Here is a 23838-nt window from a genome sequence, read left to right on the forward strand (position 1 = left end):
GAACTGCTAAACGACACAGACGGGTCCGTGGAGGCTTGCACAAGGAGGGAGAACGTTTGCCTGCTGTTTGGGACGCCCACGCACCTGACCGCTTCACACTGCTGGTTCCTCCCTGCCGGGACGCGAGAAGCATCAGCGCCGCAGGTAGCAGGAACTAGCCTTCCCAGGGGGCACCGCTATCGCGCATAGGAGCGCGTCATCATCTAGCGCCAGGCAGCGCTACAAAGCGGGTCTCCGCCCGCAACGCGGGACGCGAGCGGGACGCCCGGGGCGAAGCCCGGGCAAAGGGCGGGCCCTCTACGGCCCTCATCGGCTAGAAGAGGCCGGGCTGGGCCAGAGACCCTGGTATAAGGACCACGTAAGTTACTGTCTCTGTTGTGTGTCCACTCTGTTATTACCCCTCACCACTGAATGGCTGCTGCGGCTACAAGCCCTGCTCTTGTGGGGTTGGACAAAAACATCATCAACCGAACACTGGATGACTATTTCCTCAAACCAGCCGTAGATGGTAATAAGGAGCTTTTGTTAGCCGAGAGGAGGGCAGACCGCCGTCGCTCTATTGAGCGCATTAAAAACAGAACATTTTCAGAACCCATAATGTCTGTTTCTTTAGACGACGATCTGATCAGCACTCCAGCAGACAACACCTCACTGACCTCCAGCGTACCCTTGCTCCTCCAAGAATGTTTAGCTCCGGCACTGTCACCCACTCAAACTCAAGAAACCATTTCTACAGTGACCACTGAACATAATAACATCCCTAAGATCCTGATATCCCCTACAATAAGGCCTGGTCAAGTCGTAAGAGGCAAAAACTCGAGGCTAGTGACACATAAAACGCATTGGCCCCCTCCACCTAAAAGAAGAAGGAAAACCACAATAGCTAATAAGCCCAAAATAAGTCACACCGAGTTTGGCATAAAGAAGAATACTGTTACAATACCATCAATGGGAGCTCCTGATACAAACCAAACTATTGATTTGGATGGGATGAATGCACTGCTTCTACTTATTATTTTTTGTTCTCTGAGTTCCTTAATTTCGTTGGTGCACTAGAAGGTAATGCCGAGGGTCCAACGGCATTCAGTATACTGTCAAAGTCGTGGATCTAAAGGTACTCTAGAACCATCCCTTCATAGGCCTATGAAGGGATGGTTCTAGAGTACCTTTAGATCCACGACTTTGACAAACCAAACTATAACAGTCAGCCCTACTTTACCGATATCTTTACCTCAAGCATCTACAGATTCAGATACTACTCATATCCAGATGGAGGAGGACTTGCAATCCGCCACCCCCAAGTCACTTCTGGACAATATTGAGTTGATTATACGTAGTTACATGCTTGCTTTGTCAGACAGATTCAGGGGGATGGAGGCACGTCTAGGTAAAATTGAGGGGGATTTGACTGTGTTAGGGAATTTTGTACGTCTACAAGGACAATCTAAAGTACAGCTCCAACAAGTCACCACAACAACCCAACCCCTCTTAAAAAATACCGTGGGTCTCACACCATCTAAACCTAGCACAAGCAATAGCCAGGTAGCTGTAGCAACTCCAGCCGCCCCTAATCCCTCAAATGAGGCACCGAAAGCACATGGCGGCAATACCTGTAAAAATTCTTTATCAACAGCTCCAACCGCTATACAGGGTAAACCTACTACCGTATTACCACCTAGTAACACAAACACCTCCGCAAATATTCCATCCAGGGAACCTAGTACTCTCCCGGAAAGATCCCCTAGACCTGAAGGGAAGGAGAATAACTGGGGAAGAGGGGGTCAGTCTAGGACACCACCCACAGAACTTCCCCCAGAAGCATTACCGTACGTGGTCATACTCACTGGGGTCCCAGAACTGCCCAATGGTAAAAGAGAGGGATACTCACAACTAAAAAATAAAATAACGCATTGGCTCTCTCTTTATAGACCCAAACCCATTGCAATAAATGGAGAGATAGTCCATGTCCGGCGCCTGTCTTGGTTGGGGGGCAGAGCAAAGGACATTGGTGGCGATGTCGTGGTCATAAACTTTAGAGACAGAAAAGCCGTACAACATATCTTGAATTGGCCTTACGGAAATGAAAAGAACTGCATAGTACCACGCCCCCTGACATATTTTTACCCCAGATCCACTGTCTTCCCCCCACAATACCATAATAACAATACCTTTACCACTTCCCAGTTCCTCAACATTGAGTCCGTCTAAACCCTGTATACATGCACCAACTGGCTCCACCACCAGTTATACACGGGTGGAATACTATACCTTTTAATTATAAAACAGGATTCAATGGGAACATGTCAAATTTGTTACCTTTTACGCCCCTAGAGCTTTCCAACAGGTTCGCGGCCTTTAGCGGCCTAGAGGACTGCGATTGATGTTTAAGGAATGCAGAAGCTATGGGGGGTGGGGTAAGTGCTTCATGTACCTCAAGGTCACCTGAGAAGCTAGGGGGTCGCTGCAATGATAAAAATATACACACTGCCCTAACAATTGCTGTTAAAAACAGTAGCCCCCCTAAAGTACCATCTACAGTGTCCTCTGGGGAAATCGAGGTGCCTTCTACACTCCTACCAGCTATAAGGCTAGTTAATAGTGACACATCCGAGCATCGGGAGTCAGATGCAGTGAGTATCGTGGGCCTGGTGGTGGTAGGCGCAGCGTTGCCTACTTCAACATCTACCCAATCAACCAGAGAGTCTGTTACTTGCCCTGCTCCCGAAGACAGTGTAAATTTAATCTCTTGGAATATTGCAGGCTTGGCAAATAAGCTACGAGATCCAGTATGGCTAACATTCATTAGAAAATTTAGCATTGTGTGCCTCCAAGAAACCTGGATAGAGGATAACAATGTCCATATTGAGGGTTTTCTAAGCTTTATTATTCCAGCAGTTGCCTCGACTAGGGGTAGGGCCAAGGGTGGCCTGGCCATCTTCATTAATCAAGGTCTGCGCTGTAATACAAGCAACTACCACAGTGTAAATTTGAATTTACAGAAGATTGATATAACAAATGGCAAGAATGTGCTGACACTGGTTAATTTTTATAATGCTAACAGTAGTAATGAAACTTGCAATATTGCCTCCCTAAATGATATTCTGAGCAAAAATGTTTACAATGTATCACGGCATTTGCTGATAGCAGGTGATTTTAATGTTCAACCATGTGGTAACCCAGCTAGTACGCCAATGGGGTCCTTAGGGTGTAATAATGAGGAAGGTTTTCACTTCTCCCATAGTAGGGGTGGCAAGAACCTAAACGACCTAATGAATGAACACAATTTGACTGTAGCTATGTCGTTGGTCCCCGATACAAAAATCTTTGACACCCCAACCTTTAAAGGGCACGGGCAGGGTTCCTTTATCGATCATATATTAATATCTCCAGATGCTGTTCAATGGGTCTTGCATTTTTCTATTCTCACTAGTATATACAGTGATCATAATCCCCTTGTTATAAACTTGGGCGGACCATTAATTGCAAAACGACAGTCACGCATTGATCATGGCACGCTAAGGTGCGTAAATGGCAGGCGTCGCATTAGATGGTCAATGGTAAATCAAGATACCCTGTATACTAACATAACCAGCGCATGTGAAGAGGAGCTGTCCGTTTGTCTTTCACCTGATTCAATCCCCTCGAACATTCTGTCCAGGTTCGAGGGGCTGGTCACCAAAATTGGCTCCATGCTCACAGCGCCAACAAAGGGTCATAGTGAGAATAATACCAAATGGTTTGATCATAACTGCTCAAAGGCAAGCAGGGATCTGAAACATGCATTAAAAACTAAACCCAGAGATCGTGATTTGATAAAAAATCTCCGCCTGGCCTATAGGAAAGCAATAGCCATCAGAAAAAAGGAAATCAAGGCGAACGTTATTGAATCCCTTTTAGACCCATCTGTGTTGGGGAATAGCAGCAAGTTCTGGCAAATAATCAACAAACCTGTGTTTGAAAATCCAAACGACACAGCCCTTGGAACAAACATCCCAGAGGGGGAGTGGGTGTCCCATTTCAGTACAATTTTTAAGAGTAATGAGCATCGGGAAGTCTCTGATTTTTTAACTTCAACTGCGATTCCACTGTGTTTCACAGTACAAGAGACCGTTAGGGGAATACAGGGTCTAACCACCAACAAGGCCCCGGGTCCGGATGGGCTGCCGCCGGACCTGTTTAAGTCCAGCATCCCTTTCTGGGCTCCGGTTCTCACGGCTGTAATAAATGCAGCGGTGACAACTGGATGCCCAAGAATTTGGGGTCTTTCGACTATAGTCCCCATTTTTAAGAAGGGCGACCGCAGTAGCCCGTTATGTTACAGGCCAATCTCTTTACTGAATTCAGTAGTTAAAGTGGTAGGGGGTGTAATTCTTAACAGGTTATCTACTTGGGCTAAAGAAAATAATATCCTTTCACCCATACAATACGGGTTCAGACCAGATCATTCGACCATTACGCAGTGTCTGAACCTATACCTTATTTTAAGTAAGTATACACTGGCGAGACAAGGCACTGTCTACATGGCCTTTATGGACTTGTCGTCCGCTTTTGACTGTGTAGACAGAAGCCTATTATGGGCCACTCTGCTGAGAATGGGTGTAGAGAGGAACCTTGTCAATTTCCTCGCTGATCTGCATACAGATACAAGGGCGAACGTCCGTTACTCCCAAGATCTTAATGTAACGGATGAATTTAAAATAAATCGGGGTGTCCGACAAGGTTGTATCTTGGCCCCTTTTTTATTCAACCTGTATATTAACGAACTGGAGGAATTTCTTTTAAACGTAGAAGCAAATTACCCCTTAGTTGAGCACAAAGGGGTACCTGTGTTACTCTACGCCGACGATGCTGTTCTTATTTCTAGAACAGCAATCGGCCTCCAGAAACTATTAAATTCCTTCCACAAATTTATGGAGTCACGTGGTTTAAGCATAAATAACTCTAAGTCCTACGTTATGAAAGCAGGTAAGGGTATCCTGAAACCTGACTATTTCAGTATAAATGGGGAGAAAATTCCATCAACCAACTCCTTCTCTTACCTCGGGGTCCTGCTAGATCACAAGTTATCATGGGGCCCAGCAGTCTCCAAGAAGAAGGGAGAAACAACAAGGGTCAATGCGGCCATCTTTGGCTTTGCAAAAAAAATTGGCAATTGCCCGTTGGCCGCATTGCTTAAATTGTACCAGGCAAAAAGCGTTGCTGTTGCCTGTTATGGGAGTGAGCTCTGGGGCTATCGTAAGACTAAAGACCTAGAGGTCACAGAAAATAACTTCCTAAAAAAGATTCTGAGACTGCCCAGGGGTACTGGGAATTACTCAGTACACGAGGAGCTGGGGGTCCCCTATTTAGGCGACAGAATAGCAGTAAGCCCAGTCACATGTTGGTTGAACTGTTGGCTGAACAATGAAATTCCATTAACACATGCCCTACTGAAAGAAGCTTTACAGCTAGATGGAAGATTTAAGGTACCGTGGGTAAAGTATATAAAGGACAGCCTAACAGCAATTGATCGTCAGGATCTGTTTTATGCCCCAAACACAATTAGAAAATCTGATGTGAGCCTGGTTAAGAATGCCATAGTTTTGTTAAGATGCACCAACAGAGAAGATGCCGAGATACAGAAGGTCAGTGTTAGGAAACACCTATTGTTAAAAACATGCTTGCAAACAGAACCTTACCTGACATGGCCTATGTCCAGCTATGAACGGTTTTTGCTAACAAGGTTCCGCTTTGACCTCTATCATCTCCTATTGGCATTCCCAAGTGGTGCTCAACGGGGCGAAGTGTTGCCAGCTTGTGGCTGCGACGGAAAGTCTCCTCAAGACCTGGCACACTTCCTTTTTATTTGCCCCTATTACTCTACTCCACGGAAATTATACCTTAAACCGTGCCTTAAAAAAATGAGTTTCACACAAATTAAACCCGCACTTTATTACCTACAACTACTGAATAGTGATTGCACTTTGTTTGTATGTAACTTTTTAAAAAAAGCCATCTGCTTCAGGAAAAGCATGGATGGCTAACCACGCTGCAAAAAATTGTAGGTGCTTTTTAAGATTACAGTTATTTATATTTTTAATCATATATTGCCCATGCTCATATTGTCTGATATATTGTACTGTTTACTGTGCCATTATTTGCCATTTGAAAATGAATTGTGCGTAATGTTTTTAACTGTGTGCTTATAAAATGCACTTTTATGATTGTAAAACCTACAATCGAATAAAGATTATGAACTGAACTGAACTGCAACAGTACTTTGTCCCTGCTGCATGGGAGGAACTGAAGACAAAAAAGAGGGACAAAGACACAGGACTGACCACTAGTAAGCAAGGATTTTTAAAGGACAGTGAAACAAACAAATCAAAATCAGGGTGGTGGCTTTAAGCACACAAGAGAAGTTACAACAGGCCTTCAATGCTCGACCTAAAAAAGACTTGCACTAGGTACAGTCTGACTGTGTTTTATTAAAAAAATAAATTTTGTGAGCACTTTTATATCTTGAGTCTTTGCACACAATTTGGGGATGTATAACTCATATTATGTTTAATACAATTATAAATTCAGGAGTTAGATATCTACATTATTTTCCCTTTCAGCTTGGCCTTCCAGCACTATAAATGCATGCTCTTGTTTCCAACTGTTCCAACCACTATTTAGTTCTGTGACTTTTCAGTCCGGCAGACAGGAATCGGTGGGTTTGCATTAACCACATTAGATTTCATAACATAAAAATTGCTTATTTTCCACAGATGAGTTTAACTTACACTTCTTTTTCATTCAAGGGGTGTGTGTTCTTTGATATGCATTTTAGCTGTGTTTTTGACCGCACTGCCATACTCACTGACCCCTCCCCCTTTGCAATCAGGATCCCAGTTCCTAAACATTTTGCAAGCACTTCAACCACTGGACACGAAGTACCCCCCATGGGTGAAGGCCTTCAGGAACCTCCAGGCATCATGCTGTTGAGGAATGAGGTGCTGTGGAGGGAGAGCCAGGAAAAGTTGTCCTTCACCACCACCACTGCCCAGTGTTTTGAAAGTGTTCCTGGGAGCAGGGTCCCCTGCACTTGTAATTTCTGTGGGTTCATCTTCAGTGCAGGAGGTGTTTGGGGGTCATAGCTGTTCATCCATCAGTAATGTCCGCGTCTGTCTCTTCTCTCCTTCCTTACAGCCTGGCTCTGTGTGTGGACCCAGCGGACGGCGGGGCAGGAGCCAGGGGCGAAGGGGATCACTGCCAGAGTGGGAGAGACGGCCACCCTCAATGCCTCAGTCACTATGGGTGTGTTCTCCTTCGCCTGGTTCAGAGGAACATCAGTGAATGATGAGACGCAGAAGATTTTCAGTTACACCACATCAAGTGGCCTTCAGACCCCAGGGGACCAGTACACTGGCCGGCAGTCAGCATTAAAGAATGGATCTTTACACATCACAGGCCTGCGAACAAGTGACAGCGGTAACTACACAGCGCTCGCAATACTGGCGGCTACTGGATCACCAGTAGTCGGAACCCCCCAGCAGCTGAGGGTCTACGGTAAGTGACAGAACCTCCTCTCTATGATTCTTAAACCTCGTCTCCTTCTCCTCTGTAATAGCTGAGTGACTTCAACGCTCATAACTGACATCGACTGAAAACTCCAGGTCACTGATTTGAATACCGACAAACCCAGATTAACTTTTCATCTTCCAACACTGACAAGCTGAGTACTACAAAGATGAATAGGAAGATAAATGAATGTAATAACTATTCACAAAGCCAATACATCAGGCATATGTGAAAATGCTGTCTCACTGGTGAGTTAGTATCTCATCGCACAGCTGTGTGAGTGTGTGAATGTAAAAGTAAGTAAATAGGCTGATGAATGAAGAGTTGCTTCGGTGGAATAAATGTGTATTCATAGCGTTGTCGTTGAAGTAGGGATGTGGGTGATTTACTGCTTGTATACATTCAGGATAGGAAAGCTCCAGCAAATGTTTGTTAAATATCTACATATTAGTGATTTTGAGGGCAATCCCTATTTATTTTCCACTGGACCCACCAAGGAACAACCAGAAACCCACCCTTCTGAGCAAAGCATGTGATATGTAAACTGTGCCATAATAGCAAACATCTATGTGAGCAAAGCCCATTCAAGGGGTCTACATCACTACAACCTTTAGGATAGTCCGTCCTAGCAATTACTCATGAGGCCACCCTGCTTTCCAAGCCAGAAACGCTACTAAGCTTTCTTCCATATCTGGGAAAAACTTCTCTATCCACATGTAGAAACACCCCTTGCCCCTCTTCCTGTTGGCACGTAACCCACATATAATTGTGTCCCCGGATGAAGAGGACTATCCAAGGGTAATGAAGATTACCCAAAAGAAATTTGTTCATTACCCAGATGTCTGTCCTCCTTTACTGAGCAATTTCTCATGAGGATACAGCAAAGCAATGAATACACTGACACAATCAGATGGCTTAGAAAATATATTTCAACACTTTATCTCATTGCTGTTTTCATACCTGAAAATTTTTTTTTGAAGTAGTGTTAAAATCAAATCCAATTTGCAGCGGGAGAGAAGAGCATGATATGAAGATCATGAAGCTGATCTACACGTTTCTTGTAGTGAAAGTGCTGTTGCTTCTGCCCATGAGGCTTCTACTTCATTAGTTGACATTGCTAACATATTGCCAGACAGCTGCAAGCCCACATAAGTAAAGCTTGATAAGCTTGAGAAATGGCTTGTCTTACCCACCTACTGATGATGGTAGTACAGATTTCTTTAAGTTTCGCCTGCACAGTGCTGGTACTGTGCTTGTGAAATCTCTTGTATTTATTTATTTATTTATTTTTTCAAAGTTTTTTATTTGCATCAAAGGATCACATAGGCAATAAACAATTCATTTTTTCCAAAAAAATAAAGAAACAAAAATATAACAGTATTCCATGGTTGCATTTAGATAAATATATAACACTACTTAAACAGTGCCAAACATAAAGTTAAGAATCGATAGACATAAATTTTAAGAAAGATTACTAAGACATAAATAAACCCCATATTCTATCAATTTTTCGTCTGGCCTGCAATCCCCTTGAATCTGCAATAGCGGCTTCCATACTATGAATCTCCTTAACTAAACTCCACCATTCTAAAACTGATGGTGGGTTCTTTTGGATCCATGCTCTGGCAATAATTAACCTTGCACAAGTGATTAGGATATTCAACAGATCTCTAAACCTTTCACCCCCATTGACGCCTACACAAACATCAATATTTGAGAATAAGAAGGGTTGCTCCAGCCTCTCAGTGATAACCTTAGTTATTCCTTCCCAGTATTCTTTAAGGTGAGGGCAAGTAAAAAACATGTGGACAATATCCGCGCCACTCATATCACATTTAGGGCACTTCGTTCTATCAGATTGATTATTGTTCATTGCCCATTTAAGTATCCTTTCAGGCGTGTAATATAATTGACAGACTGTTTTAAACATCTCTAATTTTAAGCTGGAAGATTGAACTGATGCATTTAGGCTTTTAAAAGATGTGACAATTAGATCTGTTGGGACGCTCATTGCCAGTTTCCTATTCCATTTCTCTGTTAAAATAGTGGCATCACCGGTCCTGAGATCAGAAAAGAGCTTATAACCCAAGCTTATGATAGATTTATTAACATCTCTATAGATACAGTCCCATATCTCAGATTCTGAGACTGCAATGAGTTCTAATTTTTTCACTAGATAATCTCTAATCTGATAGTATTTAAACCTAGCCATTTCAGGCAGATTATAGCAGAGTTTCATTTTATCAAATGCCATAAAGCCATGATGATCATATACATCCCCCAGAAGTCTAATACCGGAGTTTAAAAACATTTGACAGGCTGTGTCATGAAAAATAGTAGGAAAGCCGGGATTGCCCCATAGAGGTGTTTTACTGTGAAAAAGAGATGTATTGCATTTAGCCATAATAGATCGCCAGACACTCACAGTGTCCCTTATGGTCTTAAATTTAACCCTTTTAAAATAATTGGGGTCATTTGTCCTATACAGAAACATATTGACATCTAATCCTAATAGGAACTTGTGAAAGTATAAACATTTATCGGGACTGTCAAGCTACATATCCGAGTCATAAATGCTGACCAGTAGTAAAATGTAAAGTCCGGAAAAAGCAGTCCTCCATGACTAAAGGGGAGTTTAAGCAATGATACAGCACGCCGGGCTTTTTTATATCCCCATACAAAACTGCCAATAATGCCTTCTAGTCTGATGAAGAAGGAATTGTTGACCCGCAGAGGGATTGTTCGAAACATATACAAGAATTTAGGCAAAATTTTCATTTTTATTAAATTTATTCGACCAATCATACTGATTGGAAGTTTATGCCATTTCTTAAGTTGCATGGCAGTTTCTTTTAATAAAGGTTCGTAGTTTAATCCTATGATGGAATCAATATCCGAGCAGATTTTAACACCTAAATAGGTGGCTACATTACTTATTCCAGAGACAGGAGTAGTTGGTTGATAGTTCATGACGACTTGGGTTTTGGTGGTATTAAGTCTGTAACCAGAGACTGAGCCATAGGTGCCAGCTTCTATTAAAATACCTTTCATAGTTTTAGCAACATCTGGCGAGAAAACTGCAATATCGTCAGCATATACCGTTATATCTAATTTATCTGATCCATTAAAAAAAGGGCAGATTAATGTTTGGCGTTGTAGAGCTATTAAAAAAGGTTCTATTGCAAGAGCAAAAAGTAGTGGTGATAAAGGGCACCCCTGCCTTGTCCCTCTTTTAATGGAAAACAGAGAAGAGCATTTCCCCATATATGAGATCTTACCCATTGGATTATCATATAGAGATTGGATCCATCGTAGATGTTGTCCTTTAATACCAAATGCCTGTAATGGGGCCCACAGAAAACCCCACCCCACCCGGTCAAATGCTTTTTCAGCGTCTAATAAAATCATACCGAGTGGGGTGTGTTTAATCCGTGCCGCATCAAAGGCTGATATAGCCATGTTAATATGTGCTGTGGTGTCACGCTTAGGGATGAATCCATGTTGTTGGGGAGAGACAAGTTGGGACACGTACGGAGCTAGTCTAGTAGCCAGTATTTTGGCAAAGATTTTTGCATCACTATTAATAAGTGAAATAGGCCTGTAAGATCCCCTCTCTTGTGGTGCTTTACCTTTTTTTAAAAAGAAAATAATTTGGGTTAAATTCCACGATCTGGGTGCTTGTTGCCCTTTACCAATAGCACTAATCACATCAACAAATAGTGGTATTAATTCTTCAGTGCAATATTTATACAGTTCCAAAGGAATAAGATCTTCCCCTACAGCTTTACCCATTGCAAGAGATTTAATTGTGCCCCTAATTTCTAAAGGCGTAATATTGGCCTCTAATTGAGCCGATTGTTCTGGATCTAAGCTATTGACTTTGTTAACATTAATATAGTTATTAATACAGTCATCTGAGATAGCAGCTTCCGGTGTATAAAGGGTTTGATAGAAGGAAGCAAACTGTTGTAGAATCGATTTTGGATCGCAAAATAATTGATTATTGTCCCCTTTAATTTCTTTAACCATGTTAATGGAACGATCTTCCGCAACCTTGTAAGCCAATAGTTTCCCACTTTTATCTCCATTTTCATACTGTTCTAGATGATATTTTTTGAGTTTATTAATACTTTTGTCCCTCAGAAGATTTTTTATTGCTGCTTTAAGCTCAATTAATTTGAAGTTTAATTCTTCTAAGTTTGGAGCATTGTTACAGATAGCATCAGATATCTGGAGTTCAATATCTCTGATTTCGTTTAACCTTTGCTGATTTATGGTTCGGAGTTCTTTGTTTTGTCGCCAGATGTATTGCTGGGTAAATCCAAGTACGCTAGCCTTACACGAATCCCAGACTATCCATGGTAAGCTGGATGGTCTGTTAATATCAATGAATTCTTTTATATGCTCTTTAAGCTGATTTATAAACATCGTGTCAGAGAATAAGTAACGAGGAAAAGAGAAGGAGCGAATAGTTCTTTCCTCAGTTGTAAGTGTGAATGTTATAGAGATCGGGTTGTGATCAGACGTCACCCTTGGATGTATATCCATTAAACATTTGCATTTGTCAAGAATCAAGTCTGAGGCCCATATCATGTCAATGCGTGAGCATACCTTATGTGCAGCAGAGTAAAACGTATATCCAGCTATATCAGGATTTAAAGATCTCCATACATCTTTTAAAAGATGAATTGCTGCCAAAACCACAATTGCAGCTCTAGTTTTCCTCATTCTTTGAAAGGCATTTTTCCTAGTGATATCCAATTTATAATTCATTATACAATTAAAATCTCCTAACACAATATACTCTCCACCCCACCCAAGTAGTTCCATATTAATTTGATCAAAGATTATAGGCTCATCTTGATTAGAAGCATAAACTCCACATATTGTGAGTTTGAAATTTCCTAACTTTATCTGCGCTATCGCCCATCTGCCAGCTTTATCGGTTAGAGTCTTGATTATTTCACATTTCAGTCCTTTATGTTTTAAGATCGCTACTCCCCTAATTGAAGCATTAAATTCCGTGCAAACTACTGGATCAAATCCTAATTGTTTGATCAATTGTTTGTCTTTATAAGCAATATGTGTTTCAGTAAGAACTACTATTTGCGGATTATACATCCTAAGTTCCTCATAGACAAGACGGCGTTTAATTTTGTTGTTTAATCCTGAAACATTCCAGGTTAAGCACTTTATTAAATGCATTTTAAATTATATATTTCCTTACCCATGCAACCACAAAAAACAATCATCATCAGTGCCTTGTAAAACGTCTTAGTTTTTTCTTTGTTATTTTTGTGTCCTTTGATGCAGTTTTTACCCCAAACCATTGCTTCCCTTAACCCACCCCACACTCTGATACTACCTCCCCCCACCCCGTGTTTACCTGTGGATCCCCCCTTCCTGTTGACTGCCGTTCACCTGGCAGTAGGTGAGTGGGCAGAACGCTAATCGGGTCCAGGTATTTATAATTAGTCCATACGACACAGTACTACACATTTTCTCATTATTTCAAATTTAACCTTATCATTATCATATAAGCAATCAACTAATATCCTGTGAAAATTTAGTAGGTGGTGAAAAACTAGAAGATATTAACATCAATATATCCAATAAGGCCAGTAAGACCAAAAAGAAAAAGACATAGCACCCCTATAACACCCGTATTTACTTGACATAAATCCTTAGCTCAATCATTTCCCAGCTTTCCAGGAGGTAATTGCTTTTTCGACCTCATCTACATCCAAAAAAAAATAAGAGCGGCCATTTTTTATCACTTTCAGCTTTGCAGGTTCTTGCAGATAAGCTTGAAATCCGAGTTCTTTGATCGGGTCTATAAATTGTTTTAGTTTCCATCTTTTTTCCAGCGACAGTTTACTTAAATCTGATCTCACAAAGAAGGTGACAGACTCAATGGTAACTGGAGTATTAGGGCATGCTTTTAAGGAGATGGCTTGTCGGAGCAGATAATTGCCAATATAGATCAAAATAGGTCTTGGAAATTTCCCACTCTTATCTCTCTGGAATAGGGGCAATCGATGCGCACGTTGGATCTGTGAGTCCCAGTCCCAGTCTGAGAGATCAGGAAAGCCTTTTGAAACAAATGAGTAATGTATGCCCTCGGATCTGCCCCCTCCGCCCCTTCAGCAATACCAAAGACACGAAGGTTCTGCCTTCTATTCCTATTCTCCAAATCTTCCAGTTTGGCTTGCATCTGGTGTATTTGTGAGGCATGCCTATTCAATTCTACCTCAGAGCATTGCGATTTTTCTTCTGTAGCAACCACTCTCTGCTGCAATTCCTCTATGTCCTGTGACACTGCCCCCAATTTACATGCCATCTCTTGTAGAGAAATTTGAGTTCTATTGTTGTCTTCTCTCATTTGTTGATAATGAGTTTTGGCCTCTTGTTTCTGTTCATTTAAGAGGTGCAAGATCGTCTGAAAAGAAGCAGTCACTTCCCCCTGCGGTATCCACTCAGTTGCCCCAGTTGATGAGGATGAAGTATTATCTCCCAAGTGCGTTACTTGTATAGGTTCACCTAATGGGGTCCTTAATATCTCCGGAGTGGTAGCCTTAGGCATGTCACACATATCTTCAATTATGCTGTCATTACCATTATTGCCACTATTACCACTATTACTGCTGGTATTGCTACAGTCAATTAACACAGAAGCTGAAGCAGGGTTGTCTCCGATAAATATCAGGGTAGATGCAGAAGAATGAGGCTGTAGCTGATCCATTGTACTATCTCCAGTAGCCTTTAATCTATCAGAGATGATAGGTTGAGTAGGACTGAGTGGAGCAACAGCTTTTGTTTTGTCTGTAGGTACAGTGGTTACATCATTAGGGCTATTACCAGAAAGTCGCAAAGCCATAGTTTTTACACCACCCTTAGCCTGCACCCATTGTCTGATAGGGCTATTTTCAGCGATAGCCTTCAAGGCGTTTGTCTTAGTTTTGCCCGCCATTTTAACCATCTTGTTCTTACTTTTGCCCTTCGATTTCTTGGGTAAAGTTTTATTTTTGTCCTTGACCATACATAAGGGCGTGTTACTCCCCTGTTCATTAACATCCACATATTCTTCATCCGTTTCACCTATATCTAGGTTATCATCATTTTCAATTCCTTCAGTTTCTATCATCCCCACAGCACACCCTTTATCGAGGGGCAAACTAGTAACGTTAGAAGCGCTAGAAGAAGTCTTAGCGTTAGCGTTAGTATCGATATTGGATGAATTCGGCATTGGAGATTGAAGTTCTCGAGGGTCAGTATGATGGCTAAAAGTGCTATTAGTGCTGTTAATAGTGGTAGTGTTAATGGTAGGAGTTAGATCACTTGCTCCTTTTCCCAATTGAGCTGTCTCTAAGGCCAGTACATCAGTATTAACCTGAGCTGTGGAAACTGTGGTAACTGTGATAGTGTCATTTTGGGATTGTTTCACAGGGTCTTTTAAATTATTCTGCTCTCCTTCCTTTACATTTGCAGCATTGCCTCCCATTTGACCCCTATCGTCTGTGTTACCTTTCGAGTAAGATGGGGTTTTTCCTCCATCGCATACACCACCCAGCAGTTGATTGTCTTTCAAAGCAGTTTCAGCAGTTTCAGCAATGTTCTCCCCTGCCGCCGGGGCTCCCGCCACTCCCCCGCTTGCTCCAGGCTGTGTCTGCTGCTCAGTGCTCTGAGCCGTACTCTGAGCCGTGTCCACGATGGATTTCTTACTTGCCAGAATTTCGTTGATTGCGGTTACAGACAGCGAAGCTGCCGAGGCTCCTGCTCTCCCGCTCGCTGTTGTGTTGCGCGTTGTCCGTGTGGGAGGTTTCGGCGCCATCCCGCTGACGCTCGCTCTCTCCGGCTGGGCTGCTGCCGGTGCTGTGGGGGAACGCAGACCCGACCAGCGGATTGCTGCTGATGCCGATCCCAGCCTAATCCACTCTGAGAGGCTTTCCCAGCCCCACCGAATCCTTGAGGTTCCTCGCGCCGTCTCAGCTCCTTTTACACCGGCAGAGATAAGTAAGCTTTGGATACGGCTCCTGAACTGCCGTAATTTCCACATCAGCCTCCGTGTCCATCAATATTACTGTTGTCAGTAATGAGATACTGTGAGATCGAGGTGAGTCCTCTTGAGCCCTCCTGAGCCCTCCAGATTGCTCCGCAGATTGCTCCGCAGTGTTATTTAAATTATTTAACAACAGTTCTCGGATCAACGCTGTATACTGTGTCGGGTCATAGCGTAGCTGTTACTTCAGACCTGGACCCGGCTCAGCATCCTCCACTCGGGCGGTGTCAATCCGCCATCTTGGATCCGCTCACTATGAGTCGTTGAAATCTCTTGTATTTAATACATCTCAAAAGGGGGCTCTTATCAGTTCCCAACACCCAATTACTGTGTTCATTCGCTTTTGCGTGTAACTTTTTATTTTGTTAACTTCCCTCAGCTACATGCATTTACAATACTTCAGACTAAAGCTGTTCACACTGTTTAAGCCCCATTCACTGTCAAGATAAGATCTCTTTCCACAGAAAAGGCAAACAGCTCCTAACAGTATGCTGGAATGCTTGCTTTTTTTTACTTAGTTGTGTAAAGCAGATGCTTTAGCCTTAGAATATTTGTGGCATTTCTTATTCATGCCTGAGTACCTTTCGGAGCACATTGTAGGCATGATCAGATTGATTTTTTCAACTTAATCTTTTTGGTCATTATCAACAAATTCTACATGTTGTAATATAGCCGTATTGCCCACTGTCGCGGCTATATCGGCCATTAAAAGCCTGCTCCAGTGTTTGGCTTGGGCCTTTTTTACAAGGGAGCGGGACTTTAATGGCCGGGATAGCCCAACTAAGGAGGGCTATAAGGCTATTAGAACATTCTGCCACTAGAGGGCAGAATGTTCTAACAAATAAAACAAAGGCCTCTCAGAGCCCGAGTGGGTTTAAATCCCTTCGGGCTTTGAGAGGCTTTTGTAAAACATTGGAATGTTGCTTTGCAGGCTTTTACCGGCCCGTAGAAGCACAGAGCACTCCATTGTATTCAATGGAGTGCTCTACATTCCAACATTCTAATAAACATTAGACATTAAAAATAAAGTTAACATACAAGAGCTATCCTATATTTCGCTACTAAACAGGCAGCCACAGTTACCTTGCAGACAACAGGGTCATGATTTGAATGGCAAAGCAGGTGCAGTAGCAACTTTGAATCCATGTTTTATATTAAAAGACTGTTCCTTCAATAATAGTGTAACCTTGTCAAAGAGACTATAAAACACTAGGTTGTGAGGCTGAGGAAAATATGCTACATCAACATTTTGCTATTTATCACAATAACTGTGAATTTAAAATTACAAACTGGGGCAGCAAAGCACAGATTCTGCTAAATCCGATTTAGAGCACCCATTTACACATTTATGGACAAATAGTTGGATGACATAGTCCTAAGCTCCTCAGCGGCTGAACATTTTGTGACTTTTCACTGGCCCACATACTTGTACTCCCTCTCGGGCCATGTTGCACTTATTCCTGTTTGGTGACTACCTTATTTTTTAGAAGGGACTTTCACTTTTATTAAATGTAATTATTAATTAAATGCCACCTTGTGCTTGCACACAAAAGATAGCTACCTTGTTTAGGAAGAGAATTGCTATCCAATAACTTTACTGTCTTACTTGTGTTGATTGAGATGGGAACAGCTCAGGGAAAAATGTTCGTTTTAAGTTCCTACACAGATTGTAATGATTTAGTCAAACAATAAAGTACTGTTAGTCTTGATTGCCCCAATCAGGCAGCAGGTGCAGTGACACCAGGACCAAAAGCTCTAGACATCTCTCTAAATACCTAAAATCGATATATTTTACTACTAAATAAGCAATTACAAGTGCAGTTACTGTGCAGACAACAGGGTCAATATTTGAATGTGTAGAAGGTGCAGTGGCACCGGGACCACAAGTTGCCAGAACTCCTATAAACACCTAATATTGCTATATTTTACTACTAAACAGGCAGTCACAATTTCAGTTACATTGGAGTTAAAATGTGCTTCATTTAAATGGTGCAAAAACCACAGTTGATGGACAGAATGGAGAACAATGTCATACATTCACCCCAGTACAAAGATCTGGGCCTAAATCCATCGTTTTTGTGCACTCCACACCACCCCAGTTCAGATATGGCCATATGCAAATCAGTCCGACCTTGTGCCTCATGGGAACAGTTCAGCCCGAACTGCCAAGCCATGCCTTCCCTGGACCGGAAACAAGCTTCCGAGGACCGGTTTCTGGCATTTCAGCTGTCTTCAGCCCAGCTTGCTTGAATCCAGTGGTGTGGAGAGCATGGGACTCACGTATGAGCATACCCATCCCACTCGGAGTGACAAATGCAAAAACCACAGTTGATGGACAGAATGCAGAACAATGTCATACAGTCACCCCAGTACAGAGATCTGGGCCTAAATCCATCATTTTTTCACACTCCACACCACCCCAGTTCGGACATGCCCATATGCAAATCAGTCTGACCCTGTGCCTCATGGGAACATTCCAGCCCGAACTGCCAAGCCATGCCTTCCCTGGACTGGAAACAAGCTTCCGAGGACAGGTTTCTGGCATTTCAGCCGTCTTCAGCCCGGCTTGTTTGAATCCAATGGTGTGGAGAGCATGGGACTCACGTCTGAGCATACCCATCCCACTCGGAGTGACAAATGCAAAAACCATAGTTGATGGATAGAATGCAGAACAATGTCATACATTCACCCCAGTACAGATATCTGGGCCTAAATCCATCGTTTTTTTGCACTCCACACCACCCCAGTTCAGACATGGCCATATGCAAATCAGTCTGACCCTGTGCCTCATGAGAACAATCCAGCCCGAACTGCCAAGCCATGCCTTCCCTGGACCGGAAACAAGCTTCGGAGGAACGGTTTCTGGCATTTCAGCCGTTTTCAGCCCGGCTTGCTTGAATCCAGTGGTGTGGAGAGCATGGGACTCACGTCTGAGCATACCCATCCCACTCGGAGTGACAAATGCAAAAACCACAGTTGATGGACAGAATGCAGAACAATGTCATACAGTCACCCCAGTACGGAGATTGGGCCTAAATCCATCATTTTTTCACACTCCACACCACCCCAGTTCAGACATGGCCATATGCAAATCAGTCTGACCCTGTGCCTCATGGGAACATTCCAGCCCGAACTGCCAAGCCATGCCTTCCCTGGACTGGAAACAAGCTTCCGAGGACCGGTTTCTGGCATTTCAGCCGTCTTCAGCCCGGCTTGTTTGAATCCAGTGGTGTGGAGAGCATGGGACTCACGCCTGAGCATACCCATCCCACTCGGGGTGACAGATGCAAAAACCATAGTTGATGGATAGAATGCAGAACAATGTCATACATTCACCCCAGTACAGATATCTGGGCCTAAATCCATCGTTTTTTTGCACTCCACACCACCCCAGTTCAGACATGGCCATATGCAAATCAGTCTGACCCTGTGCCTCATGGGAACAATCCAGCCAGAACTGCCAATCCATGCCTTCCCTGGACTGGAAACAAGCTTCAGAGGAACGGTTTCTGGCATTTCAGCCGTTTTCAGCCCGGCTTGCTTGAATCCAGTGGTGTGGAGAGCATGGGACTCACGTCTGAGCATACCCATCCCACTCGGGGTGACAAATGCAAAAACGACAGTTGATGGACAGAATGCAGAACAATGTCATACATTCACCCCAGTACAGAGATATGGGCCTAAAGCCATCTTTTTTTTTGCACTCCACAACACCCCAGTTCAGACATGGCCATATGCAAATCAGTCTGACCCTGTGCCTCATGGGAACAATCCAGCCCGAACTGCCAAGCCATGCCTTCCCTGGACTGGAAACAAGCTTCAGAGGAACGGTTTCTGGCATTTCAGCCGTTTTCAGCCCGGCTTGCTTGAATCCAGTGGTGTGGAGAGCATGGGACTCACGTCTGAGCATACCCATCCCACTCGGGGTGACAAATGCAAAAACGACAGTTGATGGACAGAATGCAGAACAATGTCATACATTCACCCCAGTACAGAGATATGGGCCTAAAGCCATCTTTTTTTTGCACTCCACAACACCCCAGTTCAGACATGGCCATATGCAAATCAGTCTGACCCTGTGCCTCATGGGAACAGTCCAGCCCAAACTGCCAAGCCATGCCTTCCCTGGACCGGAAACAAGCTTCTGAGGACCGATTTCTGGCATTTCAGCAGTCTTCAGCCCGGCTTGCTTGAATCCAGTGGTGTGGAGAGCATGGGACTCACGTCTGATCATACCCATCCCACTCGGGGTGACAAATGCAAAAACCACAGTTGATGGACAGAATGCAGAACAATGTCATACCTTCACCCCAGTACAGAGATCTGGGCCTAAATCCATTGTTTATTTGCACTCAACACCACCCCAGTTCAGACATGGCCATATCAGACCCTCCAGGATTTCGCGGTTTCCCGCTAAATCGGCACTTTTGTAAAAATGCAGCGATTTTTACTAAAGTGCCCGCGAAATCGGCACTTTTGTAGAAATTGCGGTATTTTTACAAAAGCTAATCCATGCCTCTATAGCCTGGGGGGTCTGTGGGAAGCCGCCTCAGCTGTTTAGGACAGGCAGCAAGAGAGGTGTTAATCATCCATAACAACTGCTCCATTAGATTGTCAATACACTGGTATGCAGGAGACTACTGGAGACGGTGAAGACTTCTAGACTGGGGGAAGGGCAACTAAATCCACCTTCGTAAACTTGGTCGACAGGACTGCTGGCCAGGGGCGTAACAAACGCCCCCGCAGTCCAGGGGGGCCTCATTCCCTTCATTAAATAAAGGGGGCCCGGGCCCCCTCAGCTCTTCTGAGGGCTGTGAGAGAGGCTTGCGCTGAAGCAAGCCTCTCTCCATCTCGTCTCGTCTGAAGCAGGTGCAGCCTGCAGCCTGCTCGGATCCCCTCGCCCACTCCCTCTGACTGAAGAGAAACAAAGTATCAACATACATTTTTTCTCTTCAGTCAGAGCGGCGAGGCCCGGGAAAGAGGATGGGGTGGGGGCCCCAGAGAGCAGAAGGCAGCACCGAGCACTGCTCAGGGCCCTGACAAGGGTGGGAGTGGGGGCCCAGAGAGAGCATTCCCCACAGATCAAGATTTCAAGGACACTGAGCGACTGTGGGGCTAGGCATAGCCAGCGACTGTGGATAAAAGCCATTTCCAAGAATTTGGGGTAAATACTCACCGGATGTCTGTGGGTTTTAAGTCCCAAATATTGTAAATCTCTGCAGGTATTTTACAAAAACTCTTCCAGCCAATTCGGACAAGCAGGCCAAAAAAAACCTGGGATTTCTTATTCTTCCAGTTTGAGGGGACATGGCCGGGCAGATTGGGTTGAAATGCCCTGTTCAGGCAGGGCCAAGGCTGATTTCTGTACGACTAATCCTTGTGTGTTATGGCACATATGGAGCTAAAAACGATGGAATAGAATTCAACGTGAGTTATTACCAGTGTTTTTAGTGAGTCAGAAGACCATACATTAACCACATCTCTCATCAGCCAAACATATGCTACTCAAATACAAATACTTTTATATAAAAAGATACAGATATTCAACATATTTTTAAATATACAGAATGTGCCAAAATTAAAACCCTTCTGCACAGATAGAATGAATGAAAGGCTTACAGTGTCATCCCTTCAATAAACAGGATACACATTAAACAAATCTCACACATCGCCTACTATAAGTTAATGTACTCATGTTAAATGTAAACTAATTTCCACTTTATACTTTGTGTCACACAGTGCCTTAAATGAAGCCTCTTGTGTTCAGGCTTGGCCATAGCTTACTATTTCTCCATTAATATGTTTTTTAAAAAAAACTCAACTCTGAAAATGTTTATAGCCACAACCTTTCTAATGATAAAACAATTCCTCCATAATTACAAAAATTCTGAACTTCTCTACCCTTCCAAACGGTAAGAGCTTTCCAACTCTTCCTTCTTAAAAAATATGTCTGGTCATTAACGAGCCACAGACAGGGGCGTAACAAACGCCCCGCGGTGGGGGGGCCCACTCTCTTTGGTAAATGAAGGGTGCAAGGCGGAGGGGAGAAGGGTGCAAGGCAGACGGGAGAATGGTGCAAGGCAGAGGGGAGAAGGGTACAAGGCAGAGTGGAGAAGGGTGCAAGGCGGAGAGGAGAAGGGTGCAAGGCGGAGGGGAGAAGGGTGCAAGGCAGAGGGGAGAAGGGTGCAAGGCAGAGGGGAGAAGGGGAGAAGGGTGCAAGGCAGAGGGGAGAAGGGTGCAAGGCGGAGTGGAGAAGGGTGCAAGGCGGAGTGGAGAAGGGTGCAAGGCGGAGGGGAGAAGGGTGCAAGGCAGAGGGGAGAAGGGTGCAAGGCAGCGGGGAGAAAGGGAGAAGGGTGCAAGGCAGAGGGGAGAAGGGTGCTAGGCAAAGAGGAGAAGGGTGCAAGGGGGAGTGGAGAATGGGGCAAGGCAGAGGGGAGAATGGTGCAAGGTAGAAAAGGGTGCAAGGCGGAGGTGGAGTAGGGTGGAAGGCAGAGGGGTGAAGGGTGCAAGGAAGAGGGGAGAAGGGTGCAAGGCAGAGGGGAGAAGGGTTCAAGGCAGAGGGTAGAAGGGTGCAAGTTAGAGAAGGGTGCAAGGCGGAGGAGGAGAAGGGTGCAAGGCGGAGGGGGAGAAGGGTGCAAGGCAGAGGGGGAGAAGGGTGCAAGGCAGAGGGGAGAAGGGGGCAAGGCAGAGGGGAGTAGTGTGCAAGGCAGAGTCGAGAAGGGTGCAAGGCAGAGGGGAGAATGGTGCAAGGTAGAAAAGGGTGCAAGGCGGACGGGGAGAAGGGTGCAAGGGGGAGGGAGAGAAGGGTGCAAGGGGGAGGGCGAGAAGGGTGCAAGACAGAGGGGAGAAGAGTGCAAGGGGGATGGTGATGAAGTTAAGAATGTGCCCCCCCCCCAAACATTTCTGCGGACGCCCATGGCAACGCACACTACTTTGTGAGAGAGAGTGGAGTGAGAGGGATAGTGGAGTGAGAGAGAGTGGAGTGAGAGAGAGTGGGGAGAGAGAGAGTGGAGAGACAGTGGAGGGAGAGAGAGAGAGAGAGAGTAGATAGAGAGTAGAGAGAGAGTAGAGAGAGTGAGAGACAGTGGAGAGAGAAACAGTGGAGAGAGAGAGAGTGGAGAGAGAGTAGAGAGAGAGAGAGTGGAGAGAGTAGAGAGAGTGGAGGCAGTGGAGAGAGAGACAGTGGATAGAGAGTGGAGAGAGAGTGGAGAGAGAGAGAGAGAGAGAGAGTGGAGAGAGAGAGAGAGTAGAGAGAGAGAGTGGAGAGCGAGTGAGAGACAGTGGAGAGACAGTGGAGAGAGAGAGAGACAGTGGAGAGAGAGAGAGAGAGTAGAGAGAGAGGGAGTGGAGAGAGAGAGAGTGGTTGAGAGAGAGTGGACAAAGAGAGAGTGGTGAGAGAGAGTGGAGAAAGAGAGAGTGGAGAGAGAGAGCGTGGAGAGAGAGAGATTGTGGAGAGAGAGAGTGGAGAGAGCGGAGAGAGAGAGCGGAGAGAGATAGAGAGTGGAGAGAGAGAGAGGAGGGAGAGAGGAGAGAGAGAGAGAGAGAGTGAAGAGAGAGTGGAGAGAGAGTGGAGAGAGAGTAGAGAGAGGGAATGGAGAGAGAGTGGAGAGAGAGTGGAGGGAGAGTGGAGAGAGAGACAGTGGAGATAGAGTGGACAGAGTTGAGAGAGAGAGAGAGATAGAGTGGAGAGGGTAGAGACTGATTGACTCAGAGACTGAATACTGACTGACGGAGAGACTGACTGGCTGAGAAACTGACAGAGAGAGAGAGACTGACTGACTGAGAGAGACTGACTGAGAGAGATCGAGAGACTGACAGAGAGAGAGAGAGAGACAGACCGACTGACTGACAGACTGAGAGAGAGAGAGAGAGAGAGAGAGAGACTGACAGACTGACTGACTGGCAGACTGACTGACTGAGAGAGACTGAATGACAGAGAGAGAGAGACTGACTAACTGGGAGAGAGAGACTGATTGACTGAGAGAGAGAGACTGACAGACTGAGAAAGAGAGAGAGAGACTGTGATGGAATTGGGGTCAAAGTGTGTATGAAGCTATGCAATGCCTCTTAAGATTGCTATTGTCTACTAATTAAAATGTATTATCAAAATGTGCTCTTTGTAGTTACATCTGCTTTTGAAATACTGCATTGTCGCATTGTCTAATGTTTTAAAATGGATAGATGAAGGAGCAGTGGATGCGCTTTTGTCAAAACTGAACGGTGAGTGAGCCCGA

The 23838-nt window shown here is 44.3% G+C and overlaps 1 protein-coding gene across 2 annotated transcripts in view; it reads left to right on the top strand.

Annotated features, from left to right (window-relative positions):
- LOC147706598 (cell adhesion molecule CEACAM6-like) overlaps positions 1 to 23838 on the top strand; it is a 452704-nt gene that overhangs the window by 250400 nt on the left and 178466 nt on the right. For both annotated transcript variants that reach the window (XM_086929104.1, XM_086929103.1), the window contains exon 3: positions 7174 to 7533. In XM_086929104.1, coding sequence (XP_086785230.1) covers positions 7174 to 7533 — 360 coding nt within the window. The remainder of the gene's footprint in view (positions 1 to 7173; positions 7534 to 23838) is intronic.

Source organism: Lissotriton vulgaris, chromosome 7 (assembly GCF_964263255.1).
Source record: "Lissotriton vulgaris chromosome 7, aLisVul1.2, whole genome shotgun sequence".
In the NCBI taxonomy this organism is placed as follows: Eukaryota; Metazoa; Chordata; class Amphibia; order Caudata; family Salamandridae; genus Lissotriton; species Lissotriton vulgaris.